At 41.8% G+C, this 12,763-nt stretch overlaps 1 protein-coding gene across 2 annotated transcripts in view; it reads left to right on the top strand.

Annotated features, from left to right (window-relative positions):
• The window catches only part of PUS1 (pseudouridine synthase 1), a 95,321-nt gene that overhangs the window by 33,308 nt on the left and 49,250 nt on the right, over positions 1 to 12,763 (top strand). For both annotated transcript variants that reach the window (XM_069620068.1, XM_069620069.1), the window contains exon 2: positions 9,038 to 9,297. In XM_069620068.1, coding sequence (XP_069476169.1) covers positions 9,076 to 9,297 — 222 coding nt within the window. In that variant the 5' untranslated portion in view covers positions 9,038 to 9,075. The remainder of the gene's footprint in view (positions 1 to 9,037; positions 9,298 to 12,763) is intronic.

The raw sequence follows: 12,763 nt of genomic DNA, 5'->3' as shown, positions 1-12,763 counted from the left end.
AGGCTTCATAACAATTAGTGACTTAGATTGCATCTCCGGGTGTCCATGGCTAATACTTGATTTAGTCCTGGAATTGTGTTCATGCAATGCTGACTCATTATTGGCACCCTTAATAATTAGACTACGATTCATTACATCATGAGGTACCCCTCTTAGCGTCAATTAGCGCACTGAAATTTTTCCCTTATTTTCCGTTGCGGCATTATAATCAATGCTTTGCCGCATTTTTATTCATAACGTATATAACCCGTGCTCCTTCTAAACTCTGCTCTTGTTAACTTAAACAATCTTTTGAGTGAGTCATGTCCTTTAAAGTGGACATGGGAGGCTCAAGTTGCCTTTTGTATTCGGTCACTGTTAGTTCACTTCACCCAAGATGGCACCTGTTTTTGATCCGTCACTTACTTTGTAGCTCACAATGTCTAGCTGTGTCCTGACTCGGAGTCTCTGTTTTTAAATGTGCCCTCTTGCTCGTGCCTTTGCGCTCGAGCATCATTTTGCTGCTACTCCTTCTGCAACTAGGTAAAACCCTTTGTCCATGTCCCCTTGGTCTTTTCCTACGATGGAGCTGTCAGCTGCCGATATATGACATCGGCATGCCGCGGCTGAACCTCCTTTTCCGTATGTAGTACCATAATAAGTATTCTTGTGAATTTTTCAGATTAGCAACACATGCCTATTTCATTATTAGCCGCATTTTAAGCACACAATTATCACATTATATAATTCTCAACAACTTGTTTGTGTATGTTGTACATTCTGTCCACTGACAGTATGATTTATATCTTCCTCTCCGACTTTAGTACTTGCCGCATCTGCGAAGCATTCGAGGTATGGCACGTTATATTTTCTTCACTACGCACCTATGGGTGTTTCTATTTTCAGTCAAACTAACTACCTGCTTATTTCTTGACTTTAGTTGAATCATTCACAGGCATCTTCATGCCTCCTTTGCATTTGAACAATTAACTTCAAATACAAGGTACTAGTTTACCTATACCACCTTTCGGATTACCGTTACTTGGCAAAAATGTCTTTGATCGCGCTGGACTACTATTAAAACTAACGCTCTGTTTCTTCAATTTGTTCTTTGTTTTGTTTTTTTCTTTTTCTCCCCTCCCTTCCCTGGTATTTCTTGGGTTTTTCATAAGCATAAATATGATTATTTATTTTTTATGACCTGTGCAAAATTAAATTTACAATTGATTATTGCAATCGTTTTGCTTTGACTCTCTTCCCCTTGTGCTACCTAACATGGTGCCTTGGCTGTTATAAATGTTATGTTATCTCATATTTCGATCGAATATGTGGAAATATTGTGTTTGATATATCAATGCAACATATCAGCCTCCGATGAAGAGCAAGTAAAGCTCGAAACACTTGTCAGGCTGTTTTGACCACCCTGAATAAACATCAGACTGCATTTCAATTCTTGCACTTTTTTGGCGCAGTGTGTTTGGGGACCTTTTGTTCATTGTTCATGTACCGTGGAAGTATATTGGCAGTATACCCACACCTCCCAGACACCCGCTGCTTTGTGCTACTTGATTATTAATTGTACAAGCACTGTGGATATTCTTGACTCACTCTGCCATTTCTTGTCTTTATAATTTGGAGATTACTAAAGCCTGGATAGTTTGGATTTTTGTATCTTAGATGTGGAGCAGTGGGAGAGTTTTTCTCAGCATGTAGTTGGGGTTGGCAGCTGCTTGTCGGAACATAGATTCTGCGGGACTGATAAAGTTTTCTGTCAAAAATGATACATCCGTTCCTCACCTTCTTCACTGGGGTGGGTGGTGTTCTAGGCCATGTGACCAGTCTGGGAAACAATGATGGTCGATGAGTGGGACTCCAAAGGAAATCTCGATTTTGGAACTGTTTAGGGAGAGGAGAAGGAGACTTGCCTCTATCCAGTTCTGGACCTTTGTTCGGGTATACCTGCCCAGGGCCGCGCTTGTCAATGCAAAACCATAGCTGAGGGTCTTTGACATACAGTTAGTTGGAAAGATTTTAGCAGTGATGCTAGTGGGAGGATGCAGGTGTAAACAAACCAGGAACACTAGTGCAGACCCTCGAGGGACTCGAGTTCTTTAAGGGACTCTGCAATACTAAGGTTTTGATTGAAACATGAAAAGGTCAAGTGCCACCTGGGAAATCCGGTCTCGAGAAGGAGGCACTCCCATTTAGTGCCGTTCCCAAAATGGTCTGTGAGATGGACCGGTTGGCTTTGGTGGCCAGTGGTAATGTATACTGCAAGAGGTTATGTAGGCTCACAACCAGCGATTAGTCTTGTTAGTGGGACTGAGCAGTTCTTCTCTGTTGTCTAGGAGGGGGGGCTTCTGTATTTCTGCCCAGCCTAAAAACGAAACAGTCTGCCGTGAAGTAGGGAGTTAGTTTTGCTGTCGACTTGTATCTTTTTAGTGCCAGTTTTTCAATGAATTCGCTTCAAGAGGGATGTTTGCTATTGGTATGTAACTTGACATGTCCACTGTGTCTGCATTTGGTTTCTTGGGGACAGACGTAGAGACGGGGGGATTTTAAGGCATTTGCTAATATACCTGTTTTGTATGGTGCATTGCACATGTCAGGCTTGGTGCAAGTGTTTCAATGAGGAACAGAAGGTGGTTGGCATTGCATGGTTGCCCTTGGTCTTAGGGTTATGGGGTTTTACATTGTTTTAAAATAAATAACGAACATTTAATTTTGTTTACATAAATAACATGTATATGTGGGGAAAAACATACTATTTATTTCACAGGCCGCATATGTATACTGCCAAGGGAGAGCAGGTTTGCCATCGCACTTAAGGATTATGAATCAAAGTGGTTTGAGATTAGTTTCAAAGACAATGTTAATACAGTGTGGCAGGTCAGAAGGATGAGACAGACCAGGGTTCACCATGTTTCAACTGTGTTTATTGAAATTAAATAGAGAGGGCTAACTGTCCCTAATCTAAGGGTAGCCCTACCTAACGCAACTAAAACTGTGGTGTGTGTCGGTGTACAAGTCCAAAACAAGAGTCTGTCCTCTGTCCCAAAACTAACCTACCCTGACCCTACCACTAATTCTTAACAACTAAAGACCAGGATAATGACTCCCTTCTCCTGGGGTTGGAAAGTTTACTTCCCAATAGACTTATTCCATTTTACTATGAAATATTCAAGTAGCGTTCAGCTATCTTTTTCATGCCCTGTGGGATAATACTTTTAGATTCATTCGAATGTTCGTTCCGCAGGGGTATTGACCCCCATCTGTGTCTTGATACTCCCAGGGTATAGTCACTCTTGTTCCTTTGGTATTATACTATGCTCAAGGTTGTTCAGCAGTAGATTCTTGTGTCTGGTTCCGGTTGACAAACAGTCTCTTTGTCTCTTCTCTCCTAGTAGTATGGGTTCTTGCTCTAAGAGTCTAAAGTCCTGCAGTTATTTACACACTTGTTGGGATTCTCAGCACTACTGGGAAAGTTATGAGAGGTCCCGTAATTATTCTCGCTCTTATAGTCTTGCCAATTGGGGTATAGCCACTCTCCCTGGGTCTCCCGCACTTCCATTACCTTCCTGGGTTTGGATTCGCGTCACCGGGATGGCATCTAATCTCAATACTTTGTTTTCTTTCAGCATAGAATGGCTTCCGTGCTTTCCTTCGGTCTGCTTCACAGTCCAGTTCGGCGTACTTGGACGGTGCTTCTGGCTTGGAGAAGGCTTTTCTCTCCCTTGTTCTCACCGTATGTCATGTACACAGTGCTTCTTTTGTTTGATTAATCTGTGGGTACCTCCAGGGGCACCTCCACGCCGACAGCGTTAGTTCGGAGAGGCTTCTCCTCTCCCTCTGATCGCAGTCTCTTGCGAGTGAATCTCTCCTGGGATGCTCATCCATGGCAGAGCCTCTCGGTAGGCTCTCTGCCCTCAGCTGTTTCTTGGACAGCAAGTCGTCCATTCTGCGTGATAGACGGGAGACCAGCTTCCTTGTCTCTGCACAACCCATTCGAAACCTCAGTGTCTTTCTCCATATTAGCTTTGCTCCTCCCCTCTTTATAAAACCACATTGAGGCTCTCCAAGCACTGGTTGTAATCCTTCCTTTGTGTTTGGGCCAGGCTCTCCATTGTCACTCCATTGGGCTTCCTCGTCTCAGTGTCAGGCAGTTGATCGTTCTTCATTACTCTCTGGGTCTTACTTGTGTGAATACCAAATGGACACTCCTCAGTAGAGATACCACAATAATAGCTGTAGAAGGATTCTGGCGAGGGAGATGTTACCTTCTTTGTCCCTGAGTAAGATGCAAAGGAAGTTCCTTCTCAGAACAGGAGTCACTATCACCAAGAGGGTAGTCTCTCCCTCTGAGATCCCGCGTTTTCCCCCATCCTTAGTGGAAATATTGTTTAGTGGGCTCATTTCCTAGTCTCATAAGAGGCTACCCCCTGGAGAGAATTGACTTTATCTACCGATTTTTGTCACAACAGCTAGTGTCATTCAGGTTTTGAAGGACGGTATTTTCAAGGGAAGGTAAGTGTTTTTTTGCCAGAGATTGGTGTCCCTGGAGATGTAGACCTATTTGAGGGAGAAGGAGATTACAAACTATAGGATGGCCTTGTACAATTCTCTGACAAATGGGCTTGCAGAATGTGTCAACCACATAGTGAAGGAGAATTTGCAGTTTGCAAATGTCAGTTGTCTAGATTTGTTGAAGACACCAAGGGACATGATGATGGTGTGCAGGGACAAGTCCCATGTGGCAACAGGATTGTCGCCATTTGTTAGAATAAGTGGAAGGGGCATCCTGTTCCGAGACTTTTCCCCATTAGATGCCGCAGTGCGAAGATGATTCCTAAGCAATTTGAGAGCAGGCAGAACATTAAGGATACATATTTAATTATTATTGCAGTGCTTGGCCTAATCATAAGTCTTTCACCATACAAAACACTTTATAAACAACATTTAAAAATTCAGGCTAAATCTAAGACAGTCCATGAAGCCAAGACCTCCAGAATGCCAGGGGGAGAACTTGATGTTAGTGAGGAGGCTCTAGTTGGAGTACAGAAGTTCTGTAGACCGGATAGTCACCGGTCGTGACTGGGGATGGCAGGAGGTGAGGGAAGAGCCTGTAAGGGTCCCAGTTGCCGTTGGAGTGGCTCGTGCAGGAAATACAAAATGGTGTGAGGGAGAAACACCACCTGACGTGATTGAGAATGAACAGGGCCTGTTGGTTCAGGATGAATGGTGGAAAAAGTATGAGGGTGCATACGTGTGTCATGAAATGCTGCTCCTGTGTTTGCAGAGGAATGAGTGTTTTCCGTGATATCGAAGTGGGAGGCTTCTCTGAGGGAGCGACAGAGTCAGGGGAAGACCTTGCATGTAACAGTGCGACCCACCCTCCCCACGCTATTTAGCTCCCGCTCGTATTAGCTCATAATGCCATCACTGGTTGTTTTGTACCCAAGGCACAATGGCTATCCCTTGTTCTTTTGTTACTGTCGTTTTTAATGTTTTTGTGCATTGAGAACACGACTATCCCTTTTTCCTTATTACCATGTTGTGTTTAACTGAAGGCAAATTATGTTATAACATGCATGGTCTCCTGCCGGGACTGCCATGGTTTGGAATGTTTCTCTGTATTCGTGCAGGCAGTTGGATCCTGAGCAACACCTGTATGTTGGTGTTGCGCCGTGTCCTTAATGCTGTGACTTGTTTTACTTTACCGTACCCGCTTCGCTCTAGATTAGATTTTGATGTGGGAGTATTTTACTCCCGATTTTTAAACTTTGAGAGTAAATGTGATTTCAAGAGAGTAAAAGTGACACTTCTCCTTTGCAAGAGAGTAAAATGTATGTGACATCCAGTCGAGTGCAAACAAATGTATGGAAATCATTACTATGCGAGCTTTCTTCATTGTGACAGAATACACCTTTGCTATACAACAAATTGAAAAAACATAAGTGTCCTGTTTCCATATTAACCTTGGTCATGCTACTCCACATGAATACTACAATGCAAGTACGTCTAACATATGGGGGCCACTTATCAGCAATGATAGCTACGAAGAGAGGTCTGAAACAAGGATGTTCTCTTGCATCATTTTTGTTTAATTTTTTTCATCCTGGATATGGGTGACATATTCACTAGTATCATCTGTGACGCACCAAAGTTAGGCATCCAAAAAATAAAATATCTACTCTATGCCGACGATTTGGTAATTATGTCTCAAACCCCTAGTGGGCTGCAAAACATGCTACAAGCTCTAGATGCATACACCAAAAAGAATAACATAAACATCAATAAATCACAGGTGGTAGTATGCAAGCCGGGACCATCTAAAAAAAAAAGAAAACAAGAAGGCCCGTGGAGAATTCAAAATACAAGTTTGACTGTGGTTGATCATTACAAATATCTAGGCATAGTGTTTTCAAATACAACTAGAGTCTAAACTACGAGCTTTAACATCACAAGCTAAAATATTAGCATACAGGTTTGGGAAATTTTCACTTAAGCATGTTCTGTCATTTTATCAAATGAAAGTAACACCAATTTTAATATATGGCATGGAGGCCTTTTGTGTTATAAAAAAAGAGGAATGGAATAAACTGGAAGCCAGTTTTCGGAAGAAAGTATTGAATTTACCCAACTGCACCCCTCTATCCCTGATCCGATACGAACTGGGGTCACTCTCTCTGTATTCTCAATTGTTATGGAAAATGTGTTCCTTGTTACGCAAATGTATACTGAGCACTTAAATGCACAATGTGTTGAGCATAGCAGCCAAACATCTACTATCAAACTGCAACACACTATCAAAAACCTGGTGTAAAATAACATACAATCCTATGACAGAAGCATCTATTGATTTGGAATTGTTAATGAACAACCCTGGGCAAGCAAAAATCAAACTCTACCAATTTGATTAGGTTCAGAATGTGAAGAACTGTGCTCAATATAAGGACTTTGATACATCATTGTTTGGGACAAAAAGGTATATCTGATTAAATGTCCCTCACCACGCATTCGATGTCAGTACATGCGTTTTAGGCTTAATTTGTGGCATACGCGCGATGTATTGGTGCGAAGGAGAATAATTTCTAAAAAGTTAATACATTGCCGGTACTGTTTAAATGAATGTGAACCTGAAACATTGAAACATTTTTATTGGTGCAATGTCCTGCTTTGATTGCGATTTTTTTCAAACAATTTTTTCAAAGAGTGTTTGATTTTACAGCATACCTAAATGTTCAGGAAACTTGGCAAATGGTTTTCTCATGCCCAAGAGTATCGGTAAAAGTAGCAATTGTTCACTTTTTAGAAATCACAGTGCCTGACCACAGTCAAAGTAGGAAGGCTGAAGGTGAATAATGATGCTTTAAATTTGAACTTTAAGTGGCAATTTAATTGATAGTTTTATTGTAAATGAATTGTAATGAAATGAATTTTATGATTATATATATATATATATATATATATTTGAAAAGTTGTTATGCAACTAAACAAATAATAAAAAAAGAATACACCTTTCTAAGGTCTGGCCATTTGATCTCCCCTGTATGTATTTAAATGTTAAAAACACAAAAACCTAGACAATTCCATAATAAAACTAAAATGAATTATTTTGTGTGTTTTGCGGCTTGATAGCAGTATTGTCTTTTGATGTTTAATGAAAGTCCTCATTTCCTGGAGCTATTACTACCTAATGGTATGCCAATATTGTGATAAAACAGTGCAGAGAGGCAAGGACTCTATGCTAAATTCTATACCTAATTTCATGGTCAAATTATTTATATAGTGCTTTTGGCAAAGCGCTGTGCATAGAACATATGTGTCACAATTATCACCAAACCGAAGTTGGTACTCCTTTATCGACCTCGAAAGGATGAACGACTGAGTTGACCTTGCCGGGATTCTAACCTACAGATCACACAAGAGAGCGCTCAACCGGCTACACTATCTTATTGGCTAACATCCTTCAGAGGTCGGTAAACTGAGTATCGACTGAGGTATCATAATCACAGTGCCTAGATGTTGCATGAACCAAGTATGAAGCGCTACATAAAGTTAAATACCTATCTGGGTTATCATTCGCACAGGTTTTGCTAAGTTTCTATTTCAATTACAAATGTACCTTTCATTTGTTTGTTTTTGAGCAGTGCTTGCACTTGATGGAGTATCAGGTTCTGGATGTTTTAATTGTACACTTGAAGATTTGAGAGGCTACAACACCTGTGATTGCAGTAATGACAATCATTCACCCTAGAACAAAGCCTCTGCTGCCACTGACCGTTTATAGTAATGTACCCCAATGACTGCAAGATTGAATGGATGTCAACTAGACTGTGCATACTCATAATTTTGCACCCTGTTTTTATAATGAGTGTCAATTAAAGTGTAAGTACAATCTGCCACTGCATGATTATGCCCACAGCACAGGAACTCTGAAAAAATAAAATTGTGCAATATTGGGAAAAAAAAGCATAATTTGTTACAAAAGATGAATTCTCAATTGCAACTTAAGTTTTCTATCTTATTATACAGTCCTAACATGCCAGGAAAATAAACATGGACAGTGCTTCTATTTGCTCCATTAGTATCTATCTATGTACAACACAGCAGAAACTGAATGGAAAGAAACCATTCCTTTTAACCCGGTGTGCAGTTTCTTTTTTTGAAAGGCTTCAGAGAAAAATACATTCCGTTTCAGAGGCTTTTCTGCATGACTTGCAATTACATCCAACAGATAAAAATCAAAAGAAGCGTTCTGGTTTCTGTCAAGTAACTTGACCTTTGCACTGCCATCTGCTCTAAACTTGTGCGTAAATGTACACAGGAAAATAATAAAGCTGTCGTATTAACATGATTTTCATCTGTAAAAAGGCCTGGTACGTACCTTTTGTATATGGATGCCTGACCGTATCCTTTTAGGTCACTATATTTCCACCATAGAATATTTCATAGCATCTCGCATGCTTTCTTGTCTGTCTCTTAACTACAAGGTGTCCTAGTTCATTGTCCTCATGATGTGAAACCTTCTAACAGTACTCCCTGTTTCCCTTTTTAGGGAGCTTCTGTCTGCACCTCGAACAAGCCACTGCTCCGATGGCCGAAAACACATCGGGTGACGCTGTACTAGAGCCAGGAGGTCTGACATCTGGCGGTGGCAAGAGAGCAGTGAGTGACCAGGACTATGAGAGAGATGACAAAAATGGACAAATCACCAAAAAATTCAAGAGTGAAGCTGACGACCAGAGCAAAAAGTTCCCCAAGAGGAAGGTGGCGCTGCTGGTATCCTACTCTGGGAAGGGATACCATGGGATGCAGGTGGGCAATTGGCCAGCAGTTAGTTGCACGTGGGGTTCCTGAATCTGACAATTGCTTATCGCCTCCCGTCTTATTGGTCTACTCCCTTCTAATTTTCAATTTTACTCACTTTCACCTTCCTGTCTCACACCATGGCACTTACCTACGCCAGGTACAGGGTGACCCATCTGGCCAAACAGCTGCTGCAGAGATCTTTTCATACGCTTTAAGTCACACATTCTGATCACTGCAGCCTGGCTTAGCCCTATACCGGTCAGACAATGACAACTATTTAGCTCAGTGAAGCAGGTTTTCTTTCGGAGATCTGTGTGCGACCTGCTGTACTGCTTTTGGATCCTAGCAAGGTTGATTTAGCCCATCTTCCTTTATAAGGGTGTTTTGTTTGGTATAATTAAATTAATTAATAAACTAGATTATTGTCGAAACGCATCAATCGGAATGGCATGCTATGTAACCTAAGTCACCGGTTAATTAAGGAGTTGAATTGCCTTCAATTAAAGTCCAAAAGGGACATTAACACCTGAGGGTGCCCTGTTTCATGTACTGAGAGAGAATATGGAAGCCAGTGCCACGTTTGAGAAAAAAAATTAGTGGATGTCCACCACAGAAGCAGACCTCGGGCAGAGGTGTGGAGAAATCCCCTTGCAATGTTTAACTTATGAAAACAGGTGCATGGAAGGAGATTACTGCCTGCATTTGAAGGATGCTGATGGACTGAGGAGGTGCACCCAATGTTCTGTTGCAGGGCATAATGACTAAGCTTTGTGTTATCAAAGGCAAACATGTTAAATCAATGACTCAGTGAAATTTCTATGCTCTTAAGGCATGTGTGGCCAGTCCTACAGAAAAGGGGTGCATTAGTCCCTTTTGCTCCCTACACATAGGAAAATGCGCCAGAAAAATAAAAATATGGTGTAGAAACACTCCCAACAAAAAATATGAAACGGGCACATAGGAGCCTGTCGTCATCCCCACGTTCACCCACATAGGTGTACAGATATGTTTGGGCCAGTGCTACACGTAGAACCATAGGAAGAAACTCTACCATTATTACTGTCTGATTTGAAGAGGTAAACATGTATCGTTTAAAAAAACAAAATGTTATTATTAATGAGTTACACAGTTGTATAAAACAAAGCAACCTTTCAACACGACTCACAAAATTAACAAAAAACGAAATAACATTGTTCTCCACATGTGAATCGTAAAATGTATCTTTTAATTTGCCTGAATAACTAAGTGTAAATTTTAATGTTAGTGGGTACTTGTACCGCACATTATCACCCCCGGAGTGGTCCCCAGGCGCTCTGGCGGATCTGAAAAGGAGGGTGTGAAAAAACAGGGTGGTCTGCGAGGGGCTTGTAGGGTATAGTGGGAATAGGGAACTTAGAGTTGTGATGTCCTGTTGGCAACTTCAGTTCGGTTTGCACCGTTCGCTGAGCTTAGGTGCGATTTTTGGGTCTGTGCTATTCCCAAGTGCTGGTGTGCCGGGTTATGTGTTGTTTTTATGTTGTTGCACTGTGGTGAAGTCTGTGTGGATTGCTGTGCAGAGAAGTGGTGGTGTGAGTTTCCGTAGAAGAAGAGTATGCAGAAATTGTAGGTTTTAGAGTTGGGTTAGCAGGTTATTTCTTAACTCTTTGCTTTCTGCGTGCAACATTTATGACCATCCAGTGTGTTTTTGATATTGTTTGGAAGCCTGGTTGGCAGGCACGTTGCAGAGTGGCATTTTTAATTATGGGTCCCTGCCCGGGCTTCCTGTTTCCAGCTAGGTCTGTTTCCTAGTAGTTCCTTTCTTGTTCTGGAGTGAAGAGCCAAGTGTTGGGTATTTAATTAAATTCCAGGTGATCCCTTCTATTGCATATGATTTTTTGGTAGGCCATTACAGGTTTTTGCTGCCAGGTGAGCAAAAGATGATCCTCCGAATGTTCTTTTATTGTATGGTTTTGGTTCCAGGCGAATGTCGTTGCTTGATCCAAGTGGTCTTGCCGGTTGGTAGATGGCTATTTTCTCATTTAGAAACTCTGCTCCTTGGCCGTGGATTGCACTTTGTGTTATGCATATCGTTTTGAACATTTGCTGTTTTATTGGTAGCCAGTGTAGCATTTTTAGTGCTGGGGTAATGTGTTCTCTTCATGGGAGTTTGAGCAGGAGTCTGAATGCTTTTCGATACGTTGAAGTTTCTTTAATAGGCGATCCGGCATACCTAGTTAGAGGCTGTTGGCGTAGTATACTCTGGATGTGATGAGTGCGATGATGGTGAGTGTTTTGTGGGTGAAGGAGAGAAATGGTAGGATCCTTTTTACCGTGCGCAGGAAGAACAAACTTTTCTTGATTATAGCGTTCACTTGTGGCTCAAGTCTTAGTTCGTTGTCCATCAAGACTTCCAGGTTCTTTACTATCGTTGATGGAGTCAGTGCTGTTCCCAGTTCTGTTGGCCATGGGATGTAGTGGCTATGAGCATTAATTCTGTTTGCCCGGTTGAGTTTGAGGCTATTTGTATTCATCCAGCTGTAGAGCTCTTGTAGGCATTAGTCCAGGGTTGTGTTGCCTTCCTGTGTGTCTTGTATTTTATAAACGATCTGTGTGTCATCAGCGTAATTGTAGCAAGTGAGGCCATGTTTTTAAATGAGCTTGATTAGAGGCACCATGTATATGTTGAAGAGCAGTGGGGAGAAGGAGGGTCCTGGTGGTACTCCACAGCTGGATACCCTTGTAGTGGACTTGAAAGGCTTGATCCATACGGTTTCTGTTCTGTTTGTTAGTGAGGATTTAATCCATAGTAGGGCTAGGTCGGTGATTTCCTATTTCTTTCAATCTCCTGATGAGGATGTCATGGTTGACTGTGTCAAATGCTGCAGAGAGATGCAGAAGTATTAGAGCTGTGCTTGTGTCTGAGTCTGCATTAGCCTTTAGATCGTCCCAGATTGAAAGCAAAGCCGTTTCCGTTTCTCTCATTGGTCTGAAGGCTACATGTACCTGGTCCAGCAGTAGGTGTTCTTCTATGTATTCTTGTGTTATTCTATAGACGTAGGTTTCAAGTAGTTTAGCTGGGTAGGGGATGTTTGAGATGGGTCTGTAGTTGGAGAGGTCTTCCACATTGCTTGCTGTGTCCTTGAGGAGCGGCTTGATGTATGCCGATTTGAATGATCACTGTACTTTCCCTGTTGAAAGTGATTGGTTGAAAATATTTCTGTTGTATTCCATGGGTGTTCCTTGTGTGAGGATTGATTTGTCTATATCTGGGGAGCCTGCTTTGTTGCTATTGGGGCCAGGAGGATAGCTCAGGGGCTACGCGCTCGCCTTGGAAGCAAGAGGACACGGAGCAGCACAGGTTCGATCCCCAGGTCTGCGCTTAGAAACCTCTGGGTATTACGCGTGTTATAAATACCCAATTATAATTTCTTATCAGCTTGACGAATGTCTCCGCTGATATTTGAGGGAAGCTTCAGAGTTTGTTCTGGCGATC

The sequence above is a fragment of the Ambystoma mexicanum genome, chromosome 10 (assembly GCF_040938575.1).
Source record: "Ambystoma mexicanum isolate Mex_15411 chromosome 10, UKY_AmexF1_1, whole genome shotgun sequence".
NCBI lineage: Eukaryota > Metazoa > Chordata > Amphibia > Caudata > Ambystomatidae > Ambystoma > Ambystoma mexicanum.
The sequence above is the reverse complement of the archived record's forward strand: the minus strand, read 5'-3'. Positions and strand labels throughout refer to the sequence as shown.